Genomic DNA, 17,281 nt, shown 5'->3' on the forward strand with positions numbered 1-17,281 from the left:
TTTATGTTGTATAGTAATCATTTGTAGTGTTAGTTTGGAGTAAAGTAGGCCATCTGTTTTGAGCATTTTCACTATCTAAATGTCTTTTCTTGTTTTCCGTGTCTTTTTTTTAAAAAACATCTTTACTATGTGATTGAGAATCTCTGTTTCTCTGCAGCCATCTTTGCTTGCCATGGCTCTCCTGTGCTTTGAGGCCCAGGAAGAACATGACCCTGAGCACACTGACAAAATACCAGACGCCCTGAAAAGTCTTCAGCAGCAGCTGAACGTAAGTACCAACCGTTACCAACTTCTTATCACCATAAAATATGTTCTGCACTGGAAAAACTCAAAAGTAATATGTTTGGTTTTAAGTAGTTTTGGTGTAGCTTTGTTTGGTTAGAGTCCAAAGGTTGCTTAATGTTATGAAATTCTTTACCACTGAGATATGGAACAGATATCCATTAACTACTTCTTTTTTTCCCCCCACATGTTTCTTCTTGCAGATCAGAGACGGGGACTTGGTTTGTGTGCGAGAGTTGGTTGGAAAATGTTTGGCTGAATATGCTACCACCAAGTGCTCCAGGCCTAACAGCCACAGGCTTCGCTGGACTATTTCGGGAAGAACTGCACGACAGCTGAAGCACAGCTACTACAAAATCAGTCATCTTCCCACCATACCTGAGTCAGCTTATTAAACCTGGGGGTACAAATGGGTGACCTTACATGCAGTGAAAAATTACAGCTGTCCCCAAATTATCGTTTTTCTCTGATTGGATGCAACTTTAAGGTGACTTTCTTGCAGTATGGTCTCCCCATCGTTACAGCTTGTTATTTTCCTTACAGATCTTCATCTGTGATGGTGGATTTCTTTAAGGAAAAGCTAAAGATGTTACAGTTTTCCCCCAAGGTTGTTTGTTTGTCATCCAATGATCAAGCGCACTGTATTTTATCAGCCCCAATGACCAGGAGTAATGCTTCATCAGAAAGGTTCATCCACTACCATCCTGCTAAGTTTTACTTTCTTGGTTGAGTTGCTTGCACAAGTGTACAGTATGTTCTTGTTTAAATCCGTACCAAGGTGTTTGGTATTTCCTGGAACGGGTTGCTGGTTTTAAGCTAATAAGTATAGAACCACCTAGGTCCTCAGTCCACCATGTGGAAGAGGAGGGAGAAGGATTTTGTGAACAGCAAAAATGGAACCAAGAAATCGGGCCCAAAATCCTTAACTCTCACCCTAGGTTGCTAAACTGTCCTGAATGCACACTCCTACCCAAGGTGACGATGTTTTTTATTTTGTTTTGATATGGCGAAGGAGCTCTGGTTTTCTCCAGTGAAGGCTAGTCCCGTCATGTATGGCTAACCATACTATAAGAGCTGAAATGGTCAGCAGTTACAGATGAGTTGTTTTCACAGATTCTTGATTTGTGTACACAGAGTGAAGCACCATGTGTATTGATTTCAGTTATGTCAATTATGCAGAGAACACAAAAAAACATCATTGCAGTGGAAATGTGGATTGAAATGTGGATTGCATTTTTATTTGCCAGGTTCCCTGTCTAGTTTAAGTTTGTTTTAGTGACTAAAATAAAAATGTGTTCAGAATGGCTAATTGAGTACACCATCTGGTTAACCTATGTGCTTAAACCTTTCAATAAAACTTTATTGAAAAGCTATTGCTGTGTGCATTCTTATTATTAAAAAACAGCCCATCTCACAGGCTTCTTACAAGCAGATAGAACAGTTCCCATGAAGTTGCCAAATTAGGCCTAAATAAAATCTGTCCCTCACAGCCAAGAGAAACCAGACGGGGCTGCTCTGTGAAAAGTGTCTCTGTCTAACAACAGTCTGGTAAACCGCTCAGTTCTGAAGGCAAATGTTTTTCTCGCAGGAGAGCTGATGAACACGCTGCTCCTCTGCATGTTCTGGATGTCCTCAGTAGTGTTCGGGTAGAAGTGACATCTCCAACATGTAACAGGTTTGAGATCATGGCATCAGTCACTTCTGTAAACTGGAAAAGTCCGGACCGCCACCAGCGAAATTCCCAGAGATCTCTGCGCCGCTGAAGTCAAATCCGGGATTCTAGCAAAGAAGAAGTGCAATTAATTCATAAGCAGGAACCCTGTTGTTAGCATACAATTTACAAATTCACACTGTAAAATATCTGATGCTCTAAGGGTGAATTCATATCTGACTTCCCTCCACTAACTTTTACTTAAGTTTCAGAAGCAGTGTTCAAGTGTGAAGGGACAAAGTCCACATCTGCTGTTGCTTTGCTCATCTCATAACATCGCTACACCACACCACCCCCATTCTTATGGGATCATGATTATGTTATTTGAGCACACAAACACACAACAACTGAGCCAAGATCATTAATATTGCTGCTTGACATAACTTAACCAAATACATAAAAATGCCTGTTCTAATCAATTTATTAGTTTGTGACTGAATAAAAGTGAGAAAAACAGTAAAATTCCCCCAAACTACTGTATCTTTGAACTCTTTTTAACCCAAAATGTGTAATCATTAATGGCTATAGCTCATTAAAAAAGCATTAGTAAATTATAAAACAATTTGTTACAACTTATAAGCCCCTGGATAACAAACTTACAAGGCTGTGGCCATGTTTAAATGGAGAGAGGTGTGGCTCTGATAACTTTAAATATCTTGGCAACATACACCAAAACCTTTCAGATGGCAATTGGTCAAACTAACCTCCCGCTGGAACCTCTCCAGTGTGAGCTTTCTCTGCATCTGGTCCTGGACCCAGGCGTTTGCACAGTACTCCCCCTCCAGCAGGGAGGACCAGCAGTTCCCTGCCTCTCTGTTAGTCTTCATCAGAATGATCTGGATGAGACACTTGTCCTCTAAGCAGAGAAAAAGTTAAAAAGGAGTGAGATAACAGTGGCTTTTGCACAATAAAGTCCAACTCAAGTCTGAGAATGTTACTTAGAGGTATACAACCTACCAAGTGTCCATGTAGCCTCATCTGACACAGTTGTGTCAAACAACTTTCCCTGACAGAAGGCACAAAGTAGAGATTATGAGATTAATGTGTCTATATATTCACATTCTATATTATCACATATCGTTCAAAATTGAGCAACTCCTTTTTTTCTCTTGCATGAATGGTGATTTTAAAGTTCTGGTGAGTTATCATCCATGGTGTTAATCTGGTCAAGGAGACGAAGACATGGGCAATGGTGTTGTACTGAATTAAGAACAGACTGACTTTATATGTGGACAACAGTCCTTTTTCACAGCAGATAGTTTGACTTGTTAAGTCAGCAAAAGCACCAGTGGGACATCCAGTATTAACGATGGCTCTGTTCCATTACTTGTCGCAGGAGGCCTTTCCAGTGAGCTAGCACTGGCTCACCTGAACGTAATACAGCCATCATTAATGTTACTCATTAAGCCTTGGCTTTTCCTGCTCTGAAATGTCCAAATGTCAGCCGTAAGTAACACTCCCACTTTAAATGCAAGTTATAACCATAGACTGTATAAAAAAGGTTATAACTAAGTTATACATTATAAAACTGAAAAGTATTTCATGTGACATGTATACACAAAGTAGTCTTCTGCTAACGTTACCAGATGTTGTTTGTTGGACAGTGGATGGACTTCATGAATCACATATTTTACTTTCTGTCTACCAAAAGGCAGACAAAACTGATTCAAAAAACGTAACGTTAAGGAGATCTTCTTCTTTATTTACTCTTCTTTATCTATTGATGATTGGCAGTTGAGAGAAGTTGAAAGCTTAACTTCAGGAGCTTACCTTGAATATCTCGTCCCCTTTGACACGCAGCTCGATGTCTCGGGTCCCCAAAAGGCACTTGACGTCCTTAGCACACGTCCCCTGAGGCACGTTGACTTCGATGAAAACCTCGTCCATGGTCTGATACCAGGATCCCCAGGGTGTCTTGCAGGGCACGACACCGCTCCTCTCCTCGAAGTGCACTGACATGCTGCGGCTTCAAACCGGCTGACTGGTCGGCTAACGCCAGCTAGCTACCTTAGCAAGCTACACTATATCTGGCTGGCAGAGAAATTATGCTAACATTTCGCTACTCGGTCAATCTTTATCGACTGCTTCTCACATCAACTGTTGTTATTCTGTCCATCACACTCTCGAAACTTCTTCTCCTTTCAGCGTGGATTTCGCTTCCGGTTGTGAACAACATTGTGCCGCCATCTGCTGTCTGATAACATGAACTACAACAAGAAAAACTGCTCATAAAACACACGCAGCAATTTATTGTCATAGTGTAAACTGATGAGTTGCATTGGCTTTGGTTTTTTGTTTGTTTTCGTTATTTTACTTTGGCTGTAAAGGAAACCAAAATTCACTGTTTGTCTAAAAATGGAGCGCATTTACTAATCTGTTAATTAGATTACTGTTCTCGCCTCAGTGTATCCCGTGTCCTTATGCATACCTACCAGTCACTTTAACAACTCTTAAGACGCTAGCACAATTATTTCACTGCCCTCACAGACTATTCTTTTTAAGAATGAGTTTCTCAGAGAGTTGACTGCAAATTTGGTGATAAATGCTGCCCAGGATGGCTGTCCTGACATTAAATCTAGTTACTTTTATCTGCTGGATAAGGTAAGTCTTTCCTCTCTGCTTGAACATGGGTCAGAGTACAATAAGCCTGGAAGTTTTAAATTTTGTTTCTCTGCAGTCTTGGTAATGTAAGTGGAAATGAGAAGATTGATTCAGACAACATCACTCGCATTCTGGATCGACTTTTGGATGGTTATGACAACAGACTGCGACCTGGATCTGGAGGTAATTCAGATGTTAAATTAGGATTTAACAAGGCTTTAGCCTTGTCTAAAGACGTACCTGTATATTTATTAGATAAAGTACATACATTGCGCTGGATTATTTGTGTGCATCTTGTGTTATTGTGCATTTTTCAAATTACTGTTGCAGGTGGTGTCACCGAGGTGAAAACAGACATCTTTGTCACTAGCTTTGGACCCGTTTCAGATGTTGAGATGGTAAGCTACTACTGCTGTAAGGAGATGTATGTGTGCTAACTGTAGGAGATAACAGTGCTTCAGTGACCACTGAACGCCTGCCTTATGGGCAATCTGCCATGAGACCATCTAATGAGCTTTAATCTGTTTGACCAGCCCTATAACTCCATTATTGATGGCCTCTAAATCAATATGACAACATGTCAGACAGAGGGAATGGCTGAATGGATTGATTAATGATTATCTGGGATGAGTGGCATCCATCATTGCCTCGTCATCTCTCCTCACCTTCCACTGCAAGTTAAAATGGCTCTACATTATTATGCATGCTGATGAATGACGGGGATTAAGTGTTTGGAGTGGACAAAGATCTAAGTTTAAAGCTAGGATAATAGGGTTCATAGAACACAAAGTTTTACTTGATATAACGGGTTATGTTCATGTGTCAGGAGTACACCATGGACATGTTCTTCCGTCAGATGTGGGTTGACGAGCGACTAAAATTTGAGGGCCACACTGACATCTTGCGGCTCAACAATCGCATGGTGGACAAGATCTGGACACCAGACACTTTCTTCAGAAACTCCAGGAAGTCCATTTCTCATAACACGACCACACCTAACAAACTCTTCCGCATCATGCAGAACGGGACTGTCCTCTACACCATGAGGTGATCCTACATTGTACAGTTATTGTTTTGTTGTCAAGATCTTTTGAGGACATTAGGTTTATATGAAAGGATAACTCAGGCTTGTCTCCTGCTGTTAGACTGACAATAAGCGCAGAGTGTCCAATGAGACTGATGGACTTCCCCATGGACGGCCACGCCTGTCCTCTCAGGTTTGGAAGCTGTAAGTATTACATGTGCTCAAAAACAGAAGGAATAATAACATCCATAATTCACAAATGTGTCTAACCTTTGAGTTTGTAAAAAAGTCTTTCCTGTCACCGCATTTTTAGATGCCTATACAAGCAGTGAAATCATGTTCACTTGGAGGAAGGGACCGATAGCATCTGTCGAGTGTCCCATGGAGTCCATGAGTCTTCTGCAGTATGATCTGGTGGGACAGACGTTGTCCAGTGAGATATTCAAATCAAACACAGGTAACTCTCATTGTCAGCTATCACATTGCTCGTCTTATAAGGACACCTTTAACAGTCGTACCCAAAGTTAGAAGGTTCATTTGAAGAAATTCTCATGAGCTGATGAATCTAAGAGAAGACAGAGCTCAAATGAGTCTCTGGAAATTCTGCAAATTCTGCAATTCATTACACCGCCACAGTGGAGTTGATATAAAAAGCAAAGACTTCCTTGAGCAGCTTCTACAGTAAGATGCTTAAGTGGCCAGGCCTAATGCATGCCTTAAAAAAGAACTATGGGGTTTAAAGCCCAGTGAATGCACTGACAGAGAGGAGGAAGGATGGAGTAGTGTGTGTGTGTGTGTGTGTGTGTGTGTGTGTGTGTGTGTGTGTGTGTGTGTGTGTGTGTGTGTGTGCATTTTCTCTTTTCACCAGAAGCAGAAGTACTCCCCTGCTGTGAACCCAGCAGATTCCTGGAATAGAGAAAAAGGACGAGGCAGGCTCCAAAATGTAGAGATACCCAGAGAGAGAGAGAGGGAGAACCTCTGTATATATATGTGTGTGTGTGTGTGTGTGCATGATGCAGCATGTTTTTCGTCTGTGAATGTCTGCATGCGCACAGTGACACTGCATGATCTCCTCCTGCCCCCCTCCTCACTCACGCCTTCCTCTTGACTTTATCCTATTTCCAAATGTCTGCTGTTCTCCCTCCTCCTTCCCTCCTCATTTTTGCCCTTCCTCTCTTCCTTCCTCTTGTCTCTCACATGCTGTCTTACAGTTAGCTGGCTAGTCCAGTCCTAACAGCAGCAACATATCTATATGTTTCTCCCTCAGCAGCTATTCTGTTTCAAGGGCAGACAAGGGCATTCATTCTATTCTACCCTACTCTGTCCCTCAGGGGTTGCTTTCTTCACACATGCTGTTTATCTTGCAGGTCACTACTCTGTGCAGGTGGTCCATTTTTATCTCCAGAGGAAGCTGGGCTACTACCTCATACAGACTTACATCCCTCTTATAATGGTTGTTGTGCTGTCACAAGTCTCTTTTTGGATCAACAAAGAGTCTGTTCCTGCACGCACAGTTGCTGGTATGCCCCTTCTCCCACCAATCAATGTGTGCTAATCATGTTTGATATTATAATACATCTCCATTTCTTTGTTTCATAAATGCTTGTCTTCCTCCAGGCATCACCACAGTGCTGACCATGACCACCTTGAGCATCAGTGCCCGTCAGTCACTTCCCAAAGTAGCCTATGCCACTGCCATGGATTGGTTCATTGCTGTGTGTTTTGCCTTCGTGGCGTCAGCTCTCATCGAGTTTGCAGCAGTAAACTACTTTGCCACCATCCAGGCCCATCGTCTGAAGAAGCAGAAAGCTAGACAAGACAAGCTTGAGGTGTTGGCTACTGGCAGCGAAGATAGCGACACAATTTCGGTGAGCTTCTGAATTTATGTTGATAATGAAGGATAAATTCATTGCACATTCATTTTGTACGCATGTTAGTTTGAAACACAATCATTAACTGAAACAGAAACAACTGTGTAGGAGGAATATAACTGGGTGAGGAACAACCAAACACAGGTAACAACATGAGGTTGCTGAAGACAGTTTACTGTCAAAAGTCATGCACCATGGCAAGACGGAGCACAGCAACAATACACAAAGTAGTCATGTTGCATCAGCAAGTCTCTCCCAGGCAGACATTTCAAGGCAGACGGGAGTTTCCAGATGTGCTGTCCAAGCTCTTTTGAAGAAGCACAAAGAATCAGCTCAGAATTGGTAGAAAACAGTGGGACATTGGTACACCTAATTACTGTCGGGAGAAGTCTGGAAAGAAGTGGCCTTCATGGAAAACTTGCAGCCAAAAGGCCTTACCTGTGACACAAGAAACAAAGAAACAAGGCCAAGCGACTGAACTATGCATGGCGCTCTGGACTGATCTGAACTGTAAAAATCAGAACAATTTGACTGTAGCAGAAGGCAGGTTGTTTGGCGAAGGGCTGGAGAGTGGTACAAGAATGAGTGTCTGCAGGCAACAGTGAAGCAAGGTGGAGGTTCCTTGCAAGTTTGGGGTTGCTTTTCTGTGAACGGAGTTAGAGATTTGGTCAGAATTAAAAGATTATTTCGGTATTTTTAAACCTGAGTATAGTATTGTGTTTTTGCAGAAAGACTCCAGTGGAAATGTGAGTCAGAGTTGGAGAGAGGAGTTTGTTGTGTTCGAGAAGCGTTAGGAAATGAAGTCTTGCTCGCAATTCCTATACATACACAACAAACTCCTCTCTCTTGTTTCCACCAACGTTTCCTGCAACAACTTGAGAATTGTCCTTGTGCGAGACTTCCGTTTCTTGTTCAAAACAGAGGGTGTTACTGGTAGTCATTTGTAGGGATCCTTTCCATGATGTTGTCAGACACCTGGTTTGATCCTGTTAGTAGCAAAAAGAAGCACTACTTGTGGACGTAATTGCGAATGGAAAACAAATACGTTGCAGCCACTGCAGCCAGTTGGTGGCTGCTGTCTGCACAGATTATAAAAGCCTTTTGTACCTACTAGTAATTTTTAAACCAAATATGTGAAGAAATTATCCTTTAATTCTGACCAAATATCCAACTCCATTTGCAGAAAAGCAGCTCCAAACTTGCAAGGAAGCTCCACCATTATCCTTTAATGGCCTACTCAATGCTAAGAAATACAGGCAGATACTTATTCATCATGCACTACCATCATGGAGGAATCTGATTGGCCCCAAATTTATTCTGCAGCATGACAACAACCCCAAACATACAGCGAAAGTCATTAAGATGTCAAGGTCGAGCGTGCGCAAAGCAGGTGAGAGCCCAAATGCACGACACTGTGAGCAGCGATTCACAACCAACACACCAGGCAAAGCAAAACAAAACTCACAGGTACTGGTAACTGGCAATAGCCAACATGGTAGAACACACATCATACAACAATGACTGGACAGGGACTGAACAGAAAACCCAAACATAAATACACCAGGGATTAACGAGCAGGGCGGGAGCAATACAGGTGACAGCAATCAAGGCTAACAATGCAGGCAGACAGCAGGGAAAACAGACAGGCAGGCAGAGAGACAGCAGGGCAAAAACAGAGAGACTGGCAGGCAGGCAGATTACTGGGGGAAAACATGTTACAAAATACTAAACATATCAGAGTAATATAAATAAACTAAGACAGACACAAGCAGACAGATCACAAATAAACTAACACCAACAAGGAACAAAGACTGAAGCTAAGATTAAACAGAACTCAGAGTAGACATGGGCAAAACAACACAGAAGTAAACCGACCAGGAGTAAACACTTAAGACATGAACTAAAGGTACATGACTAATAACTAAGACACCGAACTAGGAACTAAGATACGAGACAAGACAGATACTAAGTAACTTAAAGATGTGGATGAATAAAATAATAAAGGCTACACAGAGACTAAAGCAGAATGATCAAAATCAGATTAATTAATGAAACTGGCAGAGAACATAAATTGACATCTAGCAAACAGACAGAACCCAAGCATGATGGTACAGAACTAACACATGAGAGAAAGGAACAGAACTGAACAAGTGCTAAGGCAGACACTGAGGTAACAGGACTGATCAGAGCAGAACCACTACACAGAACAAGCAGAAGTCACAACCACAAAGACCAACTCCACAAGACATAAACAGACAGGGCCAAATCTAAACGCAAACACACACACCAAGAAGACTGGATACAAGACCACAGACAGGACAGAAACCCAACACAACAGACCTTAATGACAGATACAGAACTGACAAATAAACAAACTCACAGAGAAACTCAGGACAGGATCATGACATAAGAACTATCTTTTGTGTAAAGAATATAATCTTTTAATGTCTATTTTTGATAGCATTCTTACAGCATTTTTGCCACACCTAAAAATTTTGCACAGTACTGTAAATTTCAGTGGTTACAGAAATTGTTCAATATTTTGGGAAATAAGATTATTTGCTTTCTTGCCAAGAGAGATGTCTGTACAGTAAATATGAAACGAACCACTAGCAGCCGGTTAGCTTACTTTAACATAGCTGTTTCTTCCTGTTTCCTGTCTTAATGCTAAGCTAAGGTTACCAGCTGCTGGCTCTAGCAACATATTTAGCGTACAGGCTTGAGAGTGGAATTGTCTTGTCTAATGCTTGATAAAAAAAAGTGTATTATTCAACATTTACCAAAATGTTGAACTATTTTTTCAAAATAGAAAAAATACCTGTTAGAAATTGGTCTCTATGCAATCCACATGTTTTTCTATTACAACATGATTGTCTGCAGTGATGATCAGAAAGAACAATAATGCAACATGTTCTTGGTTATAAACAGGGATAAATATAAATATGTATATGTACAGCCAGATTTGCTGCCATAATAACTGACTCTAGGATAGTAGGTTGTCTTCCTAAACGTGGTATGAAAGCAACAACATCATCTTATAATATCACTTGGAGAAGGAGTGTTATTTATATCATGTGGCATATCAAATTCATTTACATAGCTAATAATCATGAATGGAAGTACAGTCTCCTCACAGAGAGTTTGATGCAGTGATGTTGATCATGAACAGGAAGCCAGCAGCTCCAGACACAGATGTAGAGAAAAAGAAATCATGCCACAGATAGGAGGTCTTTTTCTATGCATTTCCAAGTAGTCACCCTGCCTCTTCAATTCTTCTCATGCAGGGCACGACACACATTAAATAGTAATATGTGCTGTTGTTCATCTCTAGCCATATGCTTTATGCTAATACAGTAAGCCACCACAGCATCCTCCTGGGATCTGTCTCACATGTAGGGCTCATGGTTAGATGCTTTAAAAATAGCCTCAGTGTGAGAACAGAGAACAACTCCAGTACTCCTCCCTGCATAATCTCCTAACCATCCTATGGGCATCCAGCAAACTACCTACTGTGTTCTATAGTGAAGTGGGCATGCCATTGAGAGAAAACTCATGTGGGAACAAATATTACTTCCAGCTTTACAAACATGATACAAACATCTTAGAATCACCATACATGTATTTGCTTTTTTCTCTCACTGAGCAAAAAAACAACAAAAACTAGCTCTAACCCCACCTCTTCTTGCTTTTCCTCCAAATCACCCCTCTCCCCTTGCACCAGATTGACAGCATCCCTCAGGAAGGCCTGAAGAGGAGAAACCACTCAGTGAGTCGCAGTGAGCCAGGAGATGCTCCGCCACTGCCGATTTTCCTCCAGCAGGGCTCAGCCTTTCCTCAAGTCCCGCAGCTGGCTGGCACCAGCCCCATCGACAAGTACGCCCGCGTCCTTTTCCCCCTGGCCTTCGCCCTCTTCAACTTAGTCTACTGGTACATCTACATGGTCAAGGACACCATGGAGATGGCCAGGTATGTTAATCACATTTAATTATCTTAATACATTTACATGTATCTTGGTGTTGCTATAAGGGTTTGACAATCTATTGTTCCTGATAGCAAGCATTGTTAGTGTAGGCAAAACCGATTAGAGCTTATTCCTCTGTGCCATAGAGGTCCAGAGGTCCAGAAACATGTCATTGAGCCACACCTTTGCCATTATTTCTATCAACATGTACACTGTTTATTTTGAGTCAGTCTCACACACCGTACTCTGTCCTGGGGCCATAAATACTCACTTGAGCGCCAAATGTGTATTAATCTGCAGTGTAAATACAGCACTTGTTGTGGACTATATATATATATTCAATATATATAGTCCACAACAAGTGCTGTATTTACACTTGTTTGAGTAATGTTTAATAAAAGCTACAGTACCCAGCAGTCTAAGCATTTTACTTTAAAAAAGGTTATAAACTTATAATATGTATATTTGCGACCTGTTTTTTTGAAAGATGTATGTCTTTTAATGAGCGTTGGGCTAAGTGTTACTGACAGGGAAGCTTAGAAAGTATAGAAAGCTGGAATTGGTCTTTTCATTGGATTTTGTGACAATAATCCTTCCTTAATTGTTCTTCCACTTTAGGTAGTGGAGAGTGCAACAGGTAAGTCCCGACCATTTTGGCTGGTTACTCCCTAAAACAAAGCAATATCTAGCTGCAACTCCACCTATGAAAAAGATTACCTCCTCACATTGTTTCAGCTGAATAATACTAAATACTGAACTTGAAAAAAAGTCTTTGTGACAGGAACACTTTTTATTTTTGCAAACCTGAAGATTTCTCCCAGGAGGACCCAGCCCTACTATTTGGGTATGGCCCCTGACATGAACATACACACTCGCAATGTTTTTACCCAGGTTTATGTCTTACAAATGTGCTTCCCTTTTGGAGTTTTAAACTTTTGAGTCTTGCGTGACAAGGCAGCAGATCCCAAAAGCCTTTCATGCAAAACAGTAAAAATAGCGAAGACATACTTGGAGGGCATCCAGCATTCTTGTACGAATGAGGTAAAAAGGAAAAAAAAAAAAAGAACAGACAATGGACGAACGATATTTATGCATGCTTACTTTGTATCTCAAAGAGCCACAAACGTGTCTCACTCTGCTCTAATTATGACAGCTTCAGTGGAACAATAACTACCCACAGTTTTTGTCAAAGACTTTTATCTAGGCAGTAAAGACATCAATAATTTCTAATGCTGAAACAGCCCCGGGAGTTGTAGGCGAAAAGGGGGGGGGGGGATGATGTTAGGTGGCGTTGTTCCTGCATTGACGCCAGCACTGTGGCTTTTATCACCATCACAGATTTACAATACAAAAAGGGCTGGGTGCTCAGATAATTTGAGAAGAAAAAATGTGCATCAAGCACTCTCCTCTTTTATATAAGGTTTACCTGAGGGTCATTTTAATGACAACTTGGAAACTCCATGGGGAGCAGGTCTCACAGGCAAAATAAACCAGAGCTTTGTAATTTAAGTACCTGAAAAAATGACTATTCACTTCCCCGCTTATAAGTGAGCCACTTGTAAAAAACAAAGCTCCATGTCCAAGAAAGAGAGCGATACAGTGCAAAAAAACAGAGAGAGATGGGGAGACAGAGGGGAGAGAGAGGTATGTTATGTAACACTGGGGAGTGCAAATCTGCTCATCATGCTTCTCATGTTCCTGTCAGAGAATTTTTGTGGTTGTTTTGGTTTATAACGTTCTGCAGAATAATGAGAGAGACAAGATAGAGAGCATGAGAACATCTGCAGCACATCTTTACCCTTTACATATTTTTTCCACGTCCCTCGCTTGATACTTTTGAAGAAGGCACTGAGAGGACAGGGAGCACAGTAGCAGTTTAGGCTGTGCAGCATACTGCAGAGGCAGAGTCTCTGAATGTGGGAAGAGAAAGGTTCCTGTATAATGCTCCTCTCACATTTTTGTGCTGTGCTGTGTTCTGTTCTTGCAGGGATGCAGATCTTAAAAACTAAGAGGACCTGGAAAAGGGGGGAACATACAGCCAAAGAGACCTTCAGCATCCAGTCAGCCTCACCTTACCCTCCTCTCTGTCTCTGTGAACAAGCTCTCAGCAGTCACATCTGACAGAGGAAATGAATCAGAAACTGATTTATTCTCCTGCCATACATCTATTCATTTCACAGGCTGTGACCACTGCCCACTTGTGTTCTGATCAGTAGCTGAAGAGCTGCCTTTGACGGGCCTCAATCACTTTTAAGCACTGCCGTGTACACACAACAACTTCTCGGGGCTCCGGACTGAGACCAGACGCCACACACATACAGTATGCATGACGCTCGCACGCACACACACACACACACACACAACCAAGAAACACATCAAAAAGAAGTGGATGATATAATCTATGATGGCTGTAACTGGTGGTGATGCAACAGTGAACCAATGCTTTCAGAAGCCTGCCCTCTACAGAAGCACAGCTCCCACTACAACAAGATCAAAGGCAATTTAGAGGAGGCTTGCATCCCTCCCCGCGGCTTCAAAAATGTACTCAAACCTGAGAAAATGAATTGTGGGATTGTGTTTTCCATCCCACCTTTCTGCTCTGGCGCTCTGGTGCTCCCTCTGCATTTTCAGATCCACTGCAGGTCCTCTGAAAACATTGCAGGGAAGAGTAGGATATAATACCCATGGGTGGTGATGACATTCTTTTTGAGTTTTTGTATGGATGGTGCATGATTGTTGGGCACAGATGTTTGTACATAAAGTGTCTACCTGTAATGGATACAGTTTTACTGTCTTTTAGCCCCTTAATACGTCAAGTAACATAAAACCTGAAGGAATAAACTTGATCTTAACTTGATCACTCTAACCCTGCAGTGCATCCCATCGTTTGACCTTGTCAGGATGTAGACAAACTTATCTGCCATGTAACAAACACAAGAATAAAACGAGCCTAAAATGAACTCCTGGTTTCTTCATTACGCACAACCACTTGTCCCTTTAATATTTTTCTCTGCAATGGAAACTGCTCATCCACCATCATCAGTCTCCACACTTTGATCTTGGGCTGACTGCACGCATGCGCCGCTCATTGGCTCCTCTGCACCGTCTGGAGTAAGTTGGATGTGCGCTCTCCTCACTCGCATCGCGAAACCGCCTCAAAAACTGTTGCGATGGGGAGGATCAGGAAAAACCACTTTGGGATTTTGACTTTTTCCTTACTAGTGACTTTCGTCTGGGCTCAAAGGTAATCTTGTTTTTGCATCTTTTGTCCTCTGTCTTGAATGTAGCCTCTGTCAAAGCGTGCCTGGCGTGTGATATTAATAAGCTATTCTGCATTACACCACCTTTTTTCTCCCCAGCGTCAAGGATATCAAAGATCCGAGCAATATGCCTCTGGTAAAAGAAACAGTGGACAGACTGATGAAAGGATACGACATTCGGTTGAGGCCAGATTTCGGAGGTAACGAGCAAATTGAAAACGGAATGTGATGTTTTCACGCCCTCCTGACGTGCAATACATGTTTAATGACTCGCAAAATCTGCTTTAATTTACATAATCATCCCTTCACAGCCAAATAGGCCTTTCCAATTAGGCTACGAGAAATTATGTGCATATTTCATTTGATGAGGAGATAAGACAGGCTTTTAACGTGATCGATCCTGTTCATCAATGTTTGATTATTCCACTAAAAAGATTAAATTAACAGCATTTTAAACTCATTTGCGTGTTAAATATGAATATATGGGCTATATATATATATATTGGTGCTCGGGCTGATGATGCACAAGTCTCCTGTAGGTGGAGGGGAGCAGAGAGGAACCTGAGCGCGCATCACGAATTTGTTAAATTTACATGATAAAAAGAATTTATGTATGTTGTGTTAATGCCTCCTTTCCTTCACAGGTGCGCCTGTGGCCGTGGGAATGAATATAGACATAGCCAGCATAGACATGGTCTCTGAAGTCAATATGGTAGGTGCATTTTCATGATTATTACCCCGCTTAATGTTGCCAATTGTACCCTGGCACGGCTGAAATACCTCTGAAGTGGGCTACTTATCACGGGTCAGTGTGTGTGAGAGAGCCGGGATAATCTGAGCCAGGCTGAGGCATCTTGTGAATACATTTTACTCTGGTAAAAAAAAAAAGGCTTCCGTTCTCAAACACATCATCGCCATCCTCCTCTCAGTCTCCGCATTTGCAGCTCTGGTGTGTTGCTGCATTTGAATTCAAAACACACACTCACTGGCGCACTCGGACGCACAGCCCCGGCTGCGCGCGCGGAAAGCTGCGTGTGTGTGTGTGTGTGTGTGTGTGTGTGCCCGCGCGCTCCTGACTGCTTCACGTTGTCAAGCCTCGGTGGTGTAATTTTGTTGACAATCCCCCCTCTCTTCTTCATGCAGTTACCAACAAAATGAATAAAAACACCCTCTTCTTCTCCAAATGGCATCATTTGGTGTTTTTTGGGGCTTTTAATTCGGCGACCAATCACATCATCACCGTCTACGTAAATGATCTTCCCCCTACTTGTCAGATGACGTAAGCAATTTGTTAATAATAAATGTCTGGTCACACAGCAATGCAACAAAAAAAATACGGCTTGAGCTCTGGTGCACAAAGATGAACGTGCGACTTGGAGAGGACTGGGGGAAAAGTTCAACAGCCCATGCAAGAGCACCACCTATTGATCCGCGTGACAGACAGACAGACAGACAGACAAACCGCAACCCACATGAAACTGACGGCAATTTTAACCACTTCAGTGGAGCTCTGCTGCATTAAACACACTCTATTTATAGTGCAGGTTTTGCTGGTGTGATTTTTGATGCATTCAGAGGAACATTAAGGGCAGTCTTTGCAGAGAAGGGAGTGAGAAAAGATTAATTTTACAAAGCAGCCTCTCCATGGAGCAACATAATAGAGATGTTATATAAGAGCATAAAAAAAATTGCCAGTAGGAATGGAAGGATATTTGTTTTTTTTTATTAATTGAGCCAAATTTTTAAGTTGATGTCTGGTTAATTTTGATTTGGCAGCCTGTCAAATCTGTGTGTCTTGTGGCCATTTGAAACTGCACTGAATGAGTTTTTAGCACATGAATAGGACAGCGTATGTGATGAGGAAAAGCACTGAATGGTCAGAGCTTTTCCTTTGATGGCAATTATTTATTTTGGTGGAGGATGCAGCCAGAACGGAAGTGCCTTGGGGGTCTGGGGAGATTTGAAATAGAAACCCCTCACTCGCTTTCTCTCCCTCTCTCTATCTTTTTCACTCTGTCTCCCTCCTCCATTCTTCCCTCCCACCACTTTGACTGGATCCCTGGCTGTGAATCTGGGCTCAGCAGCCATGTAATCCACCTCTGCCTTGCTCCAAAGGGTTATCTTACTTAAGAACTAGGCATCTATGCAAGCATTCATCTGGAAAAAAACACTGCTTCATACATCCGAGTGTATATGTGTGCATGTAACAAAACACAAAACTGTGCACAAACAGTGAATGGCGACTGACGTCATGCAACTCCCTGTGGCTATGAGAGAGCATTCATCTCGCTCATTTCTCAGAAAAGCTCCCCCCGCCAGATCTGACACGACGGACAAATTTAGACAAAAAGTTTAAACAAAAACAAAAAAACACAATACATCCAAGACCTTGACTTGTGTTCCACACGTTGTTGTTACCTTGTGAAAATCCTTCCTGTTACTTAAATAACAGGTTGGGTTCTCCTCCTCCACCTCATTTCTTCATGTCCAGCTCCCTTTGGTACAACAGAGGTTGATCTCAGAGAAATCAATGATATAACCGTGCAGCGTGATCACGAGGATGGAGTTGGT

General features: G+C 42.0%; 3 protein-coding genes and 1 long non-coding RNA gene across 5 annotated transcripts in view; 3 read left to right on the forward strand and 1 right to left on the reverse strand.

Moving 5' to 3' along the window:
* Positions 1–125: 125 nt before the first annotated feature.
* On the forward strand, positions 126–1,655 carry LOC119888566. The gene is made up of 2 exons (XR_005441902.1): positions 126–268; positions 486–1,655. It is a non-coding gene; the product is annotated as an uncharacterized LOC119888566 (long non-coding RNA).
* nudcd2 (NudC domain containing 2) lies at positions 1,497–4,108 on the reverse strand. The gene is made up of 4 exons (XM_038699176.1): positions 3,764–4,108; positions 2,951–2,999; positions 2,698–2,849; positions 1,497–2,061 (listed from the first exon to the last, which is right to left on the reverse strand). The coding sequence occupies exons 1-4, from the start codon at positions 3,950–3,952 to the stop codon at positions 1,978–1,980; spliced, it is 474 nt and encodes a 157-aa protein (XP_038555104.1). The 5' UTR covers positions 3,953–4,108; the 3' UTR covers positions 1,497–1,977.
* A 235-nt stretch (positions 4,109–4,343) lies between these two features.
* On the forward strand, positions 4,344–14,410 carry gabra6a (gamma-aminobutyric acid type A receptor subunit alpha6a). Its single transcript, XM_038699175.1, has 10 exons — positions 4,344–4,594; positions 4,671–4,777; positions 4,925–4,992; positions 5,421–5,641; positions 5,740–5,822; positions 5,932–6,075; positions 6,986–7,138; positions 7,236–7,486; positions 11,211–11,455; positions 13,438–14,410. Exons 1-10 carry the CDS (start codon positions 4,536–4,538, stop codon positions 13,457–13,459), a joined length of 1,353 nt encoding a protein of 450 aa, XP_038555103.1. The 5' UTR covers positions 4,344–4,535; the 3' UTR covers positions 13,460–14,410.
* A 103-nt stretch (positions 14,411–14,513) lies between these two features.
* Positions 14,514–17,281, forward strand: part of gabrb2a (gamma-aminobutyric acid type A receptor subunit beta2a) — a 30,781-nt gene continuing 28,013 nt past the window's right edge. Inside the window, exons 1-3 of one of the 2 annotated variants that reach the window (XM_038699174.1) lie at positions 14,514–14,694; positions 14,810–14,910; positions 15,355–15,422. In XM_038699174.1, coding sequence (XP_038555102.1) covers positions 14,621–14,694; positions 14,810–14,910; positions 15,355–15,422 — 243 coding nt within the window. In that variant the 5' untranslated portion in view covers positions 14,514–14,620. The remainder of the gene's footprint in view (positions 14,695–14,809; positions 14,911–15,354; positions 15,423–17,281) is intronic. The other variant, XM_038699173.1, reaches the window with a different exon arrangement.

Source organism: Micropterus salmoides, unplaced genomic scaffold (assembly GCF_014851395.1).
Source record: "Micropterus salmoides isolate LMB-PRFRI ecotype aquatic unplaced genomic scaffold, ASM1485139v1 Ms_hic_scaffold_5, whole genome shotgun sequence".
Lineage (NCBI taxonomy): Eukaryota > Metazoa > Chordata > Actinopteri > Centrarchiformes > Centrarchidae > Micropterus > Micropterus salmoides.